The 16,180-nt window shown below is 46.7% G+C and overlaps 2 protein-coding genes and 1 long non-coding RNA gene across 3 annotated transcripts; 2 read left to right on the top strand and 1 right to left on the bottom strand.

The window, feature by feature from the left end:
- The first annotated feature begins 154 nt into the window (after positions 1 to 154).
- On the top strand, positions 155 to 2,344 carry LOC117837110 (polygalacturonase ADPG2). The gene is made up of 3 exons (XM_034716696.2): positions 155 to 1,058; positions 1,323 to 1,551; positions 1,629 to 2,344. Exons 1-3 carry the CDS (start codon positions 210 to 212, stop codon positions 2,195 to 2,197), a joined length of 1,647 nt encoding a protein of 548 aa, XP_034572587.2. The 5' UTR covers positions 155 to 209; the 3' UTR covers positions 2,198 to 2,344.
- A 65-nt stretch (positions 2,345 to 2,409) lies between these two features.
- Positions 2,410 to 8,160, bottom strand: LOC117837109 (probable cellulose synthase A catalytic subunit 2 [UDP-forming]). Its single transcript, XM_034716695.2, has 14 exons — positions 7,740 to 8,160; positions 7,417 to 7,609; positions 6,863 to 7,110; positions 6,665 to 6,764; positions 6,383 to 6,569; positions 5,832 to 6,098; positions 5,402 to 5,747; positions 5,179 to 5,316; positions 4,943 to 5,068; positions 4,649 to 4,861; positions 4,228 to 4,483; positions 3,845 to 4,047; positions 3,252 to 3,602; positions 2,410 to 3,169 (listed from the first exon to the last, which is right to left on the bottom strand). Exons 1-14 carry the CDS (start codon positions 7,764 to 7,766, stop codon positions 2,585 to 2,587), a joined length of 3,240 nt encoding a protein of 1,079 aa, XP_034572586.1. The 5' UTR covers positions 7,767 to 8,160; the 3' UTR covers positions 2,410 to 2,584.
- A 1,520-nt stretch (positions 8,161 to 9,680) lies between these two features.
- Positions 9,681 to 10,931, top strand: LOC117840127 (uncharacterized). The gene is made up of 2 exons (XR_004636943.2): positions 9,681 to 10,215; positions 10,649 to 10,931. It is a non-coding gene; the product is annotated as an uncharacterized lncRNA (long non-coding RNA).
- Positions 10,932 to 16,180: the final 5,249 nt, after the last annotated feature.

Raw genomic sequence — 16,180 nt, 5'->3', positions numbered from 1 at the left:
AAAGGATTGTGGGCCGGCAATTCTCTCGATTTATCGATCCATTCAAAGGCGTGCAGCATCTGCGAGCATATCGTACCGCCAGATCGATCGGGCGGTGGCGTGCAAACGTTCATGCACCGATCGATCGGGCGGCTGTGCCAAACCACTGGAGGGCGCCCAGTAGGGTAGGCGGGCAGGCAACGGGTCAGGTTTTGTTGCCGTCTGCGTAAATGTTAAGCACATGGGCATGGCGCGATGCAACGGTCACCTGCAAACTCCAAAACACAATGTGCCAACCTAACTCTCCCGCGTTACTCTTCTTCGCAAGCAACGCAACCACCTCAACCTCGCCTCCAGGATTCCATAGCTCCAGCTCCCGCGCGTTAAATAGAGGCTATGGGCGTGCTCCTTCCTTGGTCACCAGCATCCACCAAACCAACACCAAGCTCTCTCTGCCCATGGCGTCGCGTCTTGTGCTCGTGTTCCTGGCGCCCCTCCTCGCGCTGCTCTTCGTCTCCGGCGCTCTACAGGCTGCTGCGGCCTCGACCAATGGCACTGCCTCGACCGAGTTCAGCCTCGACCGCGCCGGCGGCAGCGTACTCGCAGCTCTGCCAGCGGTGGCGCGTCTCCTCGCGCGGCTCCTCGTGCCCGGCACTCTAGAGGTCGAAGACGGAGCCGCCGCCGGGATCTGGGACACGTCGTCGCTGCTGGGCTCCAGCGTGTTCAGCCTCGACCGCTACGGCGCGCGCGGCGACGGGCGGCACGACGACACCCGCGCGCTGGCCATGGCGTGGCGGGCGGCGTGCGCCTCGCGTCGGCCGGCCGTCGTGCTCGTCCCCCGCGGCAGGCGCTACCTGCTCAAGGTCATCACCCTCCACGGCCCCTGCAGGTCCAGCGTCGCGGTCGCGGTGAAGGGCACGCTGGTGGCGTCGCCGAACAGGGACGACTGGAGCGAGAAGGAGAGGAGGCACTGGATCGTGTTCCGGCGCGTCGACAGGCTCACCGTCGACGGCGGCGGCGCCGTCGACGGCAACGGCGAGACGTGGTGGAAGCACTCGTGCAAGATAAACCCGGATCTGGTAAGCGTCTGTGGCGCCGACCGATACAGTCAGCAGCACACATCCATGATCTTGTACCACCCGATACAGAGAGGGCTTGTGCCGTCGCATAAATGCTGCTGGTGGGCCCGGATGCCGGAAAAGTCGTTCACGTTTTCCTCGCCAGACCTGACATCCTGTGCCACTGCTCCGCGGGCCCCACACCTGGCACTCTTTTGATCTGATTATTAGTCATGAATTGTATTTGAAAGTGTCCTGATGACCTAGCTCAACTTTTTTGCTCAGCCATGCAAGGGGGCTCCGACTGCTTTGTCGTTCCACTTGTGCAAGAATTTGAGGGTGGAGGATCTGAAAATCGTCAACAGCCAACAAATCCACGTGTCGGTCGAGGACTGCACCAATGTGCAACTGGCACGTCTGTCCATCACTGCTCCTCACTCCAGTCCTAACACTGACGGCATCCACATCACTCGCAGCAAAGATGTGAAGGTCACCAACTGCAAGATCAGGACTGGCAAGTACCATCAACACGTTCACAGTTCAAAATCGTATCAAATAGTGATGTTCACTTCATTGTCATGGAATTTGCAGGAGATGATTGCGTGTCAATTGAGGACGGGACTCACAATCTTCATGTCTCGAAAGTTGTGTGCGGACCGGGCCACGGGATCAGCATCGGAAGCCTTGGAGATCACAGCTCATGGGCTCAAGTCTCTGGCATTACCATAGACACGGTGCAGTTATACGGCACAACCAATGGAGCACGCATCAAGACATACCAGGGAGGAAGTGGTTACGCTAAGGATATCACATTCCAAAACATGATCATGCACGATGTCGACAACCCGATAATCATCGATCAGAACTACTGCGACAAGGCTACTCCATGCGAAGAACAGAGATCGGCAGTGGAGGTTAGCAATGTGGTCTTCAAGAACATCAGAGGGACAACCATGACCAAGGATGCCATTAAGCTGAACTGCAGCATGAGTGTCCCATGCCATGGCATTACCTTGCAGAACATTGACCTGAGAATGCATAGCGGCATGGGCAACACAGTAAGCACGTGCCAGAATGCAAAATGGAGGAAATATGGGACCGTCCGCCCACAGCCCTGCACTGCCAAAACCTATGAAATATTGGAATTGAGCAGCATTTAAAAGCTAGGGTACGCAGAAAGTAGTAGTAAAATGGCTGTGTTTGTTACAGTACTTGTGAATTGTTGTTGTAACATTCCTGTAAACTCTTGTACACAAAGCAACAACAATTGATACTTCAGGGTTAATACATTTGATATTGGCAGATGATATTTGAATTTATGCAGTAGATCAGCCTGCTGGGCCGTAAATAATTAATTGATACTGTCAGACACTTGCAAAAAAGGCAGTGATATATTAGCTTATCGATATTCGATAACCAAGGTGCATATTAGTGCATACGAAAGTAAACTTCTGACAGCAGAGTTCCTAGCATAATACAAAGTGTCACCCGCTGATAACTTACAACACAATGGGTGCCAATTACATTCCTAATATTTTTTTACTATTCTAGCAGTTGATGCCACATTTTACGATATCAGGACCAGTCACCCGGGTGGTGAATGGATCAATGCGAACCCACAGCAGGGAAAAGATAGATGCGAGGAGGATGGCCCAGACGACAACAATGGTTGGCGTGCGGTTCTGCCTCCCCATGAGACCCTTGAGGAAGGGGTACAAGTGGACAATCACCCAGAAGGCGAAGAAGAGCTTCCCAAAGAGAGGCCCCCATGACTGGTAGCCGCTGTTGATCGCATAGGAAATGCCTGCAACCACACCAACCAGGTTGATGATCAAGATAGTGGTTGGTGGGATCAGAAGCGTTGTCCACTTGAACATGTAGAGCTCCGCAAAATCGCCTTCTTCATCAGTGGCCTTAGAGGTGACAGTGAAGCTGGTGTCGATACCAGCAAGTACTTTCAGGAGACCCTGGAAAACGGCAAATAAATGGGCAGAAATACCACCAATAACCCAAAACTGCTCATTCCTCCACCATTCGTCAATGCCAACTCCACTCCACCTCATCTCAAGGATACCAGTGGCAAAGATGGAAATAAAAAGCGATATAAACCAAATACTTGCAAAGTTGCTAATCTGCATTCCAAAGGGAAAAGGGGTCAATTTCAATTCTTCTGTAATTCTGCCTGCACAAGTATGTAAATGCGTGTGTTTTTACCTCAGGGATGATGAACTTCCCAGTGAGAAGACAAACAGCCGGCAATATGCAGTACAAGAGGAGTGGGATTGAGGTGAGTGGATAAATTGTGGTGTTCACATATGCAAATCTCTCCAGGAATTTAAGCCGTCCTCCATAGCCATACCATATGGGACAATGCCTGCTGAAAAGAATTTCAATGGAACCAAGAGCCCACCGAAGCACTTGATTCAGACGATCTGAAAGGTTGATAGGAGCAGATCCCTTGAATGCTGGTCGCTTAGGCATGCAGTAGATAGATCGCCAACCTCGAGCATGCATCTTGAACCCAGTGAGAATGTCTTCTGTAACAGAACCATAGATCCATCCAATCTGCAGTGCACCATATTGAATATTCTCAGTGAATGATTTTTTTTCTCTTCAGTTGAATAATAAATAGATCATTTGCAACAACAGAAGCAGATATCTGTCACAAAATCATATTTTTTTTATGTGTACACCAGACAACAAAACATCAATTCATATCTCAATATTTACTAGTACATGCTAGTAGCAAGTAATGGCACGAGTTTAAGCAATGCTGGTGTTAGAAGTTGTAACTTTAGGAGTCTAACCTCAGATCCCCAGTCAGTTTTGTCCTCATAGCCACAGCTGATGACATGGATAGCTTCTTTCAGAAGAGACTCCGGAGTTGCAGATTGTGGAACACCACCATATTCCATCAGAGTAGAGGCTACAAAGACACTGGACTGACCAAATCTCTTCTCCAAGCTCATTTGAGACATAATCAGCGATTTCTCATCATCAAATTGAGAACCTATCATGATAGTGAAGTGCAAGGTAAAGGTCCAGGGGATAAAGAAAGGCAACTCTAATTATCTACAATATGTTATATTTACAGCAGATAAAAATAGTAAATAAATGGGCACTGAAATGGTGGTCTCCAACAATCAGCAATACTGAAAGCACATTTACTCTAATGGAGACTCAATGATACCTTCAATCCCTTCCTCTATATCTTCAAGATTAAACACTGGCACAGAACTGTCTGCATGTTTGTGTGACTTCTTCTTTTCCGAGCTCTTCTTCTTAGATTTTGATGCCTTTTTCCTTCCCCCACAGAGTGAAGAGAAGAAGCCTGGCTTTTTCTTCTTGATTGGAGGCTCATAACCATATAGGGCAGTTCTGTTAAACACACAACCAGTTCCCACATAAACTGGTCCTTGAAGTCCATCAAGACCTCTCAAGTTTATCTGCAGCAAACAGAAACAGATAGTTACCTGGCACATTCACAAAAATTCTATAAAGCACATCACATAACAAGTATTAGCATAACTAATTCATCAAAAAAAATTATACTCACGAAAAATGAGAAAGTGAGATGCCCAAAAATATGTAAAAGGATATTGGTAGCTTACATCGAAAAACACAGTGTTCCTGTTTGCATATCGATCATTCCTATCAATACCATCGAACCTCTGAGGAAATTGGACATAACAGACACTCCTTCCTAGGTTTGGGTCCATAAGGAAGCACATAGCTTCTCGGAGAGCCTTGCTATTGTTGATGTAGTGATCACAGTCAAGATTTAACAAGTATTGCCCATTAGTAAGGACAGCTGATACACGAACCTGCAGAAACAACTTCCATTATATCCAAGTTACAAAAGTCAACAAGATACCTTTCGAAATTTGTAGTATTTAGCCACTCACAAGTGCATTCATAGCACCAGCCTTTTTGTGATGTTGGAATCCAGGACGTTTTTCACGAGACACATAAACCAAACGAGGAAGTTCATTGCCCTCAGCATCAAGGCCTCCACTGTGGCCTAGAAAAACCTGAGAATGACCACAAGTTTGAGCTTAAAGTGCTTAGAATAATATTCGCTCTTTGCTGGGAAATTTATCTGTTGGTCAAATAGTTTTTGGCAAGAAAATATGAGCTTAACCTGAATCATTCCGGGATGATCCCTAGTATTGTTCCCAGGCCAAGGTGTACCATCTTGCATGATCCATCCCTCTTCAGGAACTTTCTGTGCCTTGGCTACAAGGCCATTAATACGGACTTTGAATTCTTCATATTCTCTCTGTCAAGTATGTTTTCAAAACAGAAATTAATGCCATGCAGCATCAGGAATTGCCAAAACCTACATGCATATAAGCAGAACATACCTTCATGGCCCGACGGTCTTTAACAAATGAAGTTTGGACTTTGTCTTTCAAGTAATCAATTTTCTGGGCAAAGTACCACTCTGGAGCCCTAGGTTCTATATTGTACTTCTTACAGAATGGTACCCATTTTCTAGCAAACTCTGAAGTTTCAGCAAGTGCATCAAAAGTCAGCATAGCAGCTCCATCATCAGATACATAGCAAGACACCTTGTCAACCGGATAGTCAACAGCAAGAATGGAAAGCACAGTATTTGCAGTGACAAGAGGAGGCTCCTTCATAGGATCCACAGTACTAACAAAAATATCAACAGGAGCCAACTGAGACGGTTCACCTTCTCGGTCATACCTGGTAATGGAAGTAGCATTGTGAAATTGTCAGTATTAGAACAATGGAGACAGTTTTGTATTGGCATTAAATATTTCACATCACCTTAAAGCCAGTCTATCAAGATAAGTTTCACGGTTGATTGGAGACCACTTCGGGAACTGATCCAAAATCCAGGACAGAGCAAACCAAATCTCACATATAACGGACAATAGCCACAGTGGATATGCATTGCGCACAGGATTTGTGATACGGTAGTGCAGGAAAATGCAGAGAACAATCAAACGTAGCACGATGACCATTCTGTAGGGATTTATTCTGGATGAAGGAATTGGCACTTTTCTAGATAGAGGTTGCCGAGTTTCATCATTCCTGCAATTTGGATCCACAAGAGTTATTGCTAAAAAAAGGACATGAGAAGTCAGCATTAACATGTTTGATCTACATCTACATCTACATAATTTATGTAATTAATCCGAGAGCAATGCATAAAGTTTATCCAAAAAGGCAGGATTTCACATACGGTTTTAGACTTCCAAACACATTAAAGTGCAAACTACTGTTAACAGTGTTAGTGTCTGAGATAATGCAGGAAGCATTAATTATCGGTACGCTCGAAGCTGGTTAATGGTAAACACAAGCATAATCAAACTTACAGTAAAGCGTCTTCCATGTTATAGTCAGTAGATGCATCAATATCACCGACACCACGTCCTTCTGAGGGAGCAATGCTTGTCCCATTAGTCATAGGAATTGCACCCTTGTCCTTCATTTTCCATCCATCCACTCTTTCTTTCCATGCAACATTACCAAGGCTACCAGAGAACTCCCTCGATGGGTTTGCTGGTGTGAAACAAGATGCACAAATTAGATCACAGCAGATGCAGAAGTAGCCAACAAAGCATGAGATAGTGATGATTGTTGATTGACAAACATACGAGAATGATTCACATAGGGAAATTGATGTCCGCGCCTGCCAATGTTCCCAACAGGAGACATCATATGATCAGGGGAAGCTCCGGGAATTTCTCCTGAGATCTGTACAACGAATTCATAAAAAAAAACTGAACATTAGTCCCCTCTTCTGATATATAGTTAACACAAATTAAATTTAAAGTCTAAAATCCAGCTCCAACCTGGGAATGAGTGAGTGACGGGATATATCCTCTAGGGATCTCACCACTGTCATACTTCCCGTGCCCAATCTCACCACTGTCGTACTTAGCAAGGCCAACATCACTACCCCGTGAGTTGGTGCGCCAGGTGAGCATTCTCTCAGCAATCTTCTGCTTCTGATCCTGGTTGCCTGATGCTGGGTAGTTGTAGTCACTCACATCGTCAGTATCAACATCCTCATTTTCCTCACCATGCACAGGAGGGCTCCCTAAACAAGATAACGTAATTGAGCAAAGATTTAGCCTCGGGTTGGAGTTAACAACATTTCACGCTGCTTTGCCGCTCTTGGTGACAATGCAACACGACTCAAGACTGCAATTTGATTATAACATTCACTGAAAGGGCTAGCTTCTGGTAAGAATCTGAATAAATTTGCCAATCACTGAATTATTCCCTGCTCCTAGCCACTAAAATGCAACTATCTGATTAATTTTAACAGTTGCTCAAGCCTAGCCTGCTGCCCTTAACCTGAACTATTACATGGAAATCATGCACATGGCGAGGAGGGCATTACCTTTGTGGCGCTTGTACTTCGTCTTGCACTGCGGGCAGGCCTGGGTGCCGTCCTTGCGCTCGTACTCGTAGCAGGGGCGGCACACCGGGAAGCCGCAGACGTCGCAGGCGGTGAAGAGCTCGCCGTCCGCCGCCGTGCCCACGCCGTCGCCGCAGATCTGGCACACCTGACCGGCCCTATGCTTCCCCGAATTCTTCGCACGCGCACAAACCAAAAAACAAAAACAACATAAAACACCTTCAGACCAATCCCCAAACAAACCGCAGTAGAGAAAAACACCCTGTGATATTCCCCATCCCCTGACCGAAATGCCTGCCACTCACCGCAGCGTCTCGGCCGCCCCCGTCCATGGCGCCCCCGCCGATCACTCCCCGGCCACCCCCAATCCGAGCGAGGTTCGCCCCCGCCGACTCACCGCATTCCTCGGCTTCCTCGCACCCGGACGAACCCCCCGTATCGGCACGGCACCGAATCGCCTCGCCTCGGGTTTGCGCGCCGACGGGGTGCCTCCCCAATCCCAGTGGCAGCAGCAGCAGCAGCAGCACAAGCGGCAGCGAGAGCACCGTCCAGCTCGTGGAGGATTAGACGCGGGGGAGCTCGCGCGGGACGGCGACGGGGGCCAGAGGAAAAGGAAAGGGACGCGGCACCGGCGAGACGGCGACGGGATGGGTTGGGGTGGGGTGGGGAGCAGCGCACGCCGCCGCGTGAATTGGATCGGTGCGTGCGCCCGTCCGTGCAGCCGTGCCGTGTATCACTCTCTTTGCCGGGGTTTAGCAACCGGTGATGGGGTGATAAACCCTATGATTTCGCGGATTAATTTTGGAATCGCGTGCGCGTACGAGCTGATCCGCCCTCGGTTTGATTAGTTTTGGGAGTGAGTGGGGAATAGCGGGGTGGGGGTGGGGTAGGGGACCACGGGACAGTGACGTCGGGGGTGCGCGCCCGTGTTCGGCGTACAGGTGGAGAAGGCGCGTGGGACCGAGTTGGTAGTGACTGGGGCAAGGCGCGACAGCTGGTGATTGGTTGGCTGCAGTAGAGTACTGTCGAAAGGGCAGGAGTGAATGTTGTGGAATGTTTGGGTCAGCTGCACACATGCCCTCAGTCAAATGTCAAACAATTGAAGTCCACTGCGTATCGTCCAAATGCAAAATTCAGAGGATACCAGAAAACTCTCACGAACGAGGAAATCTACGCTTGGTTATCATCGAGTCGACAATTTTTTTTTTACCATCATGAACAATGCAAAATAAGATTCTACCTTCATGAGCAGCTCGTTCACCGACTTCTCCTAAAATCCTACCAAATAGGTGGAAAGGAAATTGCTCCGTCAAAGGAGCCTCAAGATTTCCGCTGAGAGGAGTCAGGAGAGGGAGTAAAAGCTAAAAAAAACAGCTTTCCATAGCGTCATCCCCTCCGTGGGGTCAAAGTCCCCAGCTTGCCCCTGAGTTGGGGGGAGGGGGGTTGTCGGCGACGCTAGCGCGGGAGGTCAGAGGACGGTGGGTGACGCGGATGCAAGGGGTCGGAGGCGGCGACAACAGTGCCCCCGTGGGTGAAGGGTCAGGGGACGCTGGGAGGGAGAGGGAGACGGAAGGTAGGAAAATGGACAAGGAAGGTAGAGAAAGGGAAAGAAATAGAGGGAAGGAATAATGGGAAGAGAAAGGAAAAGGAAAAAAGAGAAAGGTATTATAGACATTTAATGTTTTCATCTATTTTCAAGCACTAAGAGAAGTAGTTTTACCAAACGTTTTTCTAACTACACAGGTCGGGGGGGGGGACTATTCCATTAGAGGAGTTATAGCCAGTGCCGTTTCAACCACAGTCGGAGTCCTGCCAAACAAAACACGGGATGGAAACTTTGAACTTTTTGGAACACAAGAAAGCATAATAAAGTAATTTGAGTTACATATGAATAAAATACCATTAATAAATACACATGTAATCAGAGTACTTATGGTTTGCCTTGGGATCAGATAGTATTTATGGTTGGCTTGCAAGAAGAACAGAGATAGAAAGAGTTTGGAAAGTAGGGATTCTCATAACATAGTATTCTCATAACATAGTATTCCGAACACACGCATGATTTTCAATGACATGAGAGATAGACTAGATTATCTAGCAAACACACATTTTAACAAAAAAAATAACGATAGCAAAGATAACTACAAATCGAATTTAATATTTTGATTGATCCTAACATGTAGGACCCATAGTGTAACACTCTAACCCAAGCGATCATCTGCCTTGTCCTCTCATTCCACCGTTTCCATCCATGGCTGCTTGTAGCGGAACGGTGCTTGGCTTGCAGCACGCCGTGGAGGTAGTTCATCTCCAAGGGGCAAGGGCGCTGGGTAGTGGATGGAAACAGTATGACTGTGACTGCTACGGGAGATCACCAAGGAGCGCGGCGATATTAACGCTGCATGCTAAAACGTGCCATGGCTATTTTTTCTTCAGCGTCGGCCAACGTTGTGGCCTTGTGGGTGTCGTCTTATCTGGGCGAGCTAATGGCGTTAGCTGCCACGGGCATCCGCGAAGGAATAAAAAACCACCCCGTCAGACGCGCTCGCTCCTCCGTCGGGGAGTCTTGCACCGTCCTCCGCCTCCTCGCGACCACGCCCGTGCCGTCCGCCGCCAGGCCCGCGCCCCGCGCCCTCACCGTGTCCCCTGGCGGCTGGCGGTCTGGCCTCTGCCGGTCCGCCTGTGTGGCTGTGGGGCGCGCTGCGTGCAGCAGATCAGCCAACTAGCCAATCAAGCAGGCGATCCGAGCAAGGCCCTGGCCGGCTGGCCCCAACTTGTTAGGTATTTTTCCTATCTACCAGAAATTACTTGTATTGCTATGCTGCAAACTGCAAAGTAGTCAGCGCCCAGCAGGAGCCAGGACATTGATTTAGTGAATTAATTTAAATGTGATAGAACTAAACGTTGATATGATGACACAAGTACACTGATGCTTTGCCTGTCGGAATCTGTTAACCATCGTCAATTTTGTTAGTTGTTTAGCTTCGATGCAAAATTGATGTAAAAAGTCTTTGATGCTACTGAGTTTAGAAGGAGTTTAGAAACCCAAGACATATTATGATTATGCAAAAAAGAAGTTGTGTATAGCTAAAGAAATCGGTTTGATCCCCTGCTAACCTTCACAAAAGTGTGTGCAAATATGTCATATTACACGTTTATATAACCAGACCAGAGACTTGGGGTCTAATATACTTTTGTATAATTCTACTTTTAGGCTCTACGGGACGCAGCGGTTGGATGGTCACACACTACTACATGGAGGGAGGTGTGGGAGGTTATAGCAATGAAGGATAAGGAACTGAGGGCCATTGAAGTTGATACTGCCAATACCTCTGTTTATATCATATAATTGCTCCAATGGATGCAGTGTTTATTTAGTTACCGCTATTAACTTATGTATTATCCTAAGATACACTTGTACTACGAGTACTACCAAAATTGTAGCATCGAAGCATTGCAGTCAAAGTCTTTTCGGAAAGATAAGGCGTTGCAGTTAATATTACTGTCAGCTTGTGGAGTTATGTCGGTCTGAGGTGCAGGAGATTCGCCTCTCACTTTTATTCCACGTTTAGAGCAAGCAAATTTCATTTCAAATTTTCCGGCTCGAGATTTGGAGGTAAAATCATCTCCTATAGCTCGAGATAATTGTGTCAAATTTTCTGCTCGGTGCTCTTTCTCGATTGGCAGCTTATGGACTCATATGGTGGACTAGTTGACAGTGAAGCTCTAGACCTCTTGGCTCTGCATCACAGGTGTCACAATACTCCCCTGAAAACTATGCTTGAATCCAAATGACACGGTTCCTTCATGCTAAACACCATTATCAATTCTAGTGAGCCAGTGGTCAAGGCAACAAACATAGCATCCTACAGGAACGATTCATGTTGTCACAGTGACGAGCATCTGCAGACCAAAAGCCAAAAAGTTCATTCAGTTCTGATGATGCCCTGATTGGTGGATCTGAGCTCTAAAACACATGATAACGTAACCGGATTGGAATTCAACTTATGCATCTGAGTTGGATTTGCCGGCTGCATAGGGAAGCAGTAGTGCTTGAATTGAAGAACTCGGTTCCAATCCAACTGGGAAGACCGCTGGACAGGGATACTCACCGCTGGCCACAGCGTTCCCGATATGCTCAGCTGGTGCAGCTGCGTCATACTCATACCCAAGCGACATTTCATCAAACATCACCTGCTCAGCAGCTTTGGGTGCCATTAATTGGAGCACTGAACGCGGCCTGCTCGACCAACGCTGCGCTGCATTATAGGATAGTATAGGGACTAAGAGCATCATCCCTTATTGTTGAGTGCTAATTGAAGAACACCACTGCATCATCCGCATACAGGGACAGTGTGTCAATTTTGCTTGTCTGCCTCGGAGTGTAGAGATCGAGTTGTCCTTCAATGTGTCAGTACATGTTATATGAAGTTACTGTATGAAGTATGAACAGGAGAGAAGGGAGGGAGAGCACCATGATGTGTGATCAAACAGAATGTACTTGTCCCCAATTCCTTGCCATTCCTCCAATTCAATCTACCTGCTCGATCTGCGTGCAAGTGCTAACAAACTGGCCTGCAGCGGACAGCTCGACATAACCTACCCGCTCTGCGTGCAAGTGCCTCCAGGGACAGCCGATAGGAGAGTCATAAGAAACCGTGTCCATCTTCATTGCTCGATATGGTGGTTATTACAATCCATTCTTCAGTGTTTAGTGTTAAGTCACCACCTTTTAGCCACAACGATCGTTAGGAATTAGGATGCAACTGTTGCCCATTTCATTTGAAATCTCTGCAGTTTATTTCTACTCAAGCAGCACTAGAGATCGTTACGATCCAATACTAAATACTCCCTCCGACCAAACTAGCTAGCCTGTTCTAAACATTGTATGTTTGTGGATAGGGGTAGGATGCGTGGATCTCATCGGAGCTTGTCCTGCGGCAGGACACACAACCAAAACCGCGCTGGCCTCCGTCACCGAGACCATGGACCCCTCCGCGGCTTAATACGATGTCACGGGTGATAAACCTACTGCCGGTTGAAAGCCACTTCTATATTTCGACTTATGCAAGACAAATATCGCATACGCTATATAGAAAACAAAATAGCCGGGGAGAGTTTAGTCGGGTGCTGCATTAACGCTCAACAGCCGCGTCAGGCGTTCACAGAGGTGACCATGTCATTTCAGAGTCCAGACAGCACACAGGTCAGATTAATAGAGTTAAAAAACAGAGAAAACTACCACTGTCCCTGTGTCCCAGCACATGCACAATAGCACAAATTATGAGGCTACCAGGCTCGCTCATCTATGAAATCTTAGGTATTCAAAATACTAGTGTATAGACATTTGGCTAGTAGAAGGCGCAAAAGATGATAGTGGCTGGTTTATAACCTTAAGTATTTAAAAATCTCTTATTCCATAGAAATACGGCTAGTGCAAGTCAAAAAGGTTTAGCAATTCCAAATCGTTCAAAGATTCCGGACACGTTGATGCAGGAAACCTGTTGGACAACAAGCTTCATCTGTACATCAAAAAGAAATCATTTAGAATCGCCAACAAAATGGAAGAGACAACCTGATAAGGTTAGCATATAAAATGACGACTCTTCAAAAGCACAACAACCCAACAGACCAATTAAGCACTAAACTTCCCTTGAGTTGGTTGGAAAATATCGTTTTGGTTTTTCTAGATGTATAGATATTATTATGCATCTAGACATATGGTATATCTAAGCGCATAACAAAGTCTATGAATCTAATAAAGCTAAAACGATCTATAATTTAGGATAAAGGAAGTATAACTGAACAAGCCATGCACTAATCAAAGGATCAAAAGAGTAATAAGATTGTATATCATTATGACTCTGCAGAATAGTAAAACATATTCCCCTAGTCTTTTGACGTGCGTGCGTAGATGAGGGTTGTATGTTCAGCGGCACATCAGCTTTTGACGTACCATTGGGAATCCCGTTCGGCCGTTGCACGGGCGACTCGCCATCGCGTGGCCGCACATGACGCGTTCTCGGCGGCGTCGAGGATGTAGCATGACGGGCGCCGACGTCCCGCGGCATGTAGCGCCGCCTCCTATTTTGAGCAGATGTTGATGATGACTGCCGTCGTTGGAGAAGAACTCACGATCACCCCTACCTACCTGACGCAATAACTGTCGGATTTAGTGATCGGCAGTCCATTAGGGTTATCCAAGTCATAGATTTGTAGACGGGGGAGATCGTAAAACCAAGAACTCGAATGATAATATAGAGACGCAAGGTTTAGATAGGTTCAGATCTTCGGAAAGTAATACCATACGTCCTGTGTTCCGGTGGATTGTATTGTTGGTATGGTATGCGGAGAGTTGATGTCCATTGGGTTGAGTTTAAGTTACCCTCGGGGTGTGTCCCTAGCCGTCTTATATAGGCTGACGACGTAGGATTACAAGTAGGATAGGATCTAATTCTGTTCGGCTGTTACATGGAAAGCAATCTGAGTTGGACTACAATATATATCCCGCAATATCCGGATGAAGTCTGTTCGCTTGGCCTCCGAGCTTGTGTTTCACGTGTCTTTATGCCTTGCCCCGCACACCATGGCCGGCCAGTATCTTGATCGGTGGGGACTCGTGGGTACCTTTATCCCTCACAATATTATCCACTTGAGCTTGTAAGTCTTCATCCATGTCATACTTTGATCAATAGTCACTTGAGGGCTCTCAACATTGCTATCATCTTGAGCATATCCAACTTGAGCTAAGATATACTTGAATCCTTAAGTCACTCCATTTTATCAATCATAATAGATTAGATGCATTGCATTGTTTTCCTCGGTAAGGTTTAGATATGATAGTTCGAAACCCCACGGATACTAGCCACTTCACCTTAGCAAAACGCACATGATCCAAACCGTCGCTTAACCAAAGCTTGTTTAGTCCCTCGCTTGATTTATTCATCTATTCTTGCTACTTTGAGTTTAACTTTGCTTTTGACACCAACAATACAATCCCATTTGAAATCCTTTTCAAATGCTGGTTCTTGATTTATAAATAATATCCCATGAATTGCAAGCTTCCAATAATAAGATCAATATGTAACACATCAGCCCATGTCCTTTTATCATGTACTCCCTCTGTCCGGAAATGCTTGCGATTATAGGTTCCCGAGATGAAGTTAGTGAAGAGAAAAAAAAACACGCATGTACCCATAGGAGTCAGATAGATTTTTCATCCTCTGTCACACGCGCATGTCACAACATGATCGCTAATTGGCTGGACGGGGAGATGCGAGCAGATTCCTCAAGGTACAGAGCAGAGGGTCCTACCGCTGCTAGCTTTTATAGGTCTAAAATTGCAAGTTTTTCCGGACACAGCACCAGGTCTAGAATTGCAAGCTTTTGCGGACGGAGGGAGTACACATGAAGTCTTGTGCTAATGTTTATTTGTGAATATCACTATTCTTCTTAATGATCCCTCCACTTGTCAATCAAGCTATCACATGATTTGGAGACTTATAGATCAATTGTAAAACATATCCCCAAGTTTTACTTCATTCTTGCTTGTCATTGATCATGCAATTACATCACGGAATCACATACTTGTTTGCTATCTTCATTGTGAGCTATATAATACACATTCAACATATGAGACAATATTACATCATGAATATGAGAATAAAACCTTGCTCACAAACTTAAGCCAACAAGTTAGTTCTTTAATCGTTTTGTCATTCAATTCACCAAAACCCACTTAGAGGGCTAGATGCACTTTCACATGTTGCATAACACTTCATATGTTTCAGTCATATGCAACATGGGGGAATAACATCTGTAACATTAAAGAAAAACATATGCAACATCATAAAATTCGACAGATTTTACTCCGAAAAATCTATTGACAGATAAATAAATACTCCCAAAAATAAATTGACTTTCAGATTCTGAAACCCAAGGCATACTACTACAATTATGCCAATACGAAGTTAGGTATTGCAGAACAAATCGGTTTGATCACGCCAAGCCGTCACAAAAGCATGCACGCATTTGGCACTAATTATCCACATGTTCATCTTCCCATGCCAGCAGATTACAGACCCGTGGGTTGTAGCGTAAGAGTACCTTCTATCATTCTATACTTTCAGGCTGTAGGTGATCACAGACAGTTCAGACTTCAGAGGTCAACGTAAAGCAGAGGCGGCAAAACCCACGAGAAGAACAAGAAACGGGCGGGACACTGATGCTGAGATGCCCACACCGACACCGTTAAGTAAATCTTTTGTTCTTCGCTGGAAACTATCGCTGTAAAAGCCTACCAGATGCTCTAACAGGCAGTTGCTACCAGGCTTACCAGCAGTTTCTGCATGCGACACCATCTCGAGACTTGACCAGCTCGGAATCTGGGAGGTTAGAGTTCGCCTTTCGCAAGTGACTGTCCCCATCCGGTGTGCCTGGACTACGGTGAGTGCCAGCGAGACGCGGCTAAGCATCTCGCCGTCGCCGACGTTACGGCCACGAATGATGCCGATTGCCCGATTCTTCTGTCGACGCGAGGACCCATCTTCCACCGGTCAATCGCACCTGTCCCTCTCGATCCTACCTTTGATTAATCCGACCCTGTCTTCCGATTGCATGGCTCCAGATCAAGGCTCTGGCCTTGGCATGAGGAAAAGGGCAGATCGACTGGACGACGTGCAGACGATGCAGACGAGGGCGAGGGAGGAGCTCCGTATCCTGGCTCTCGAAGTCGCCATGCCGTTCT

The sequence above is a fragment of the Setaria viridis genome, chromosome 9 (assembly GCF_005286985.2).
Source record: "Setaria viridis chromosome 9, Setaria_viridis_v4.0, whole genome shotgun sequence".
Taxonomy (NCBI): domain Eukaryota; kingdom Viridiplantae; phylum Streptophyta; class Magnoliopsida; order Poales; family Poaceae; genus Setaria; species Setaria viridis.
This window is presented reverse-complemented; position numbering and strand designations above follow the sequence as displayed.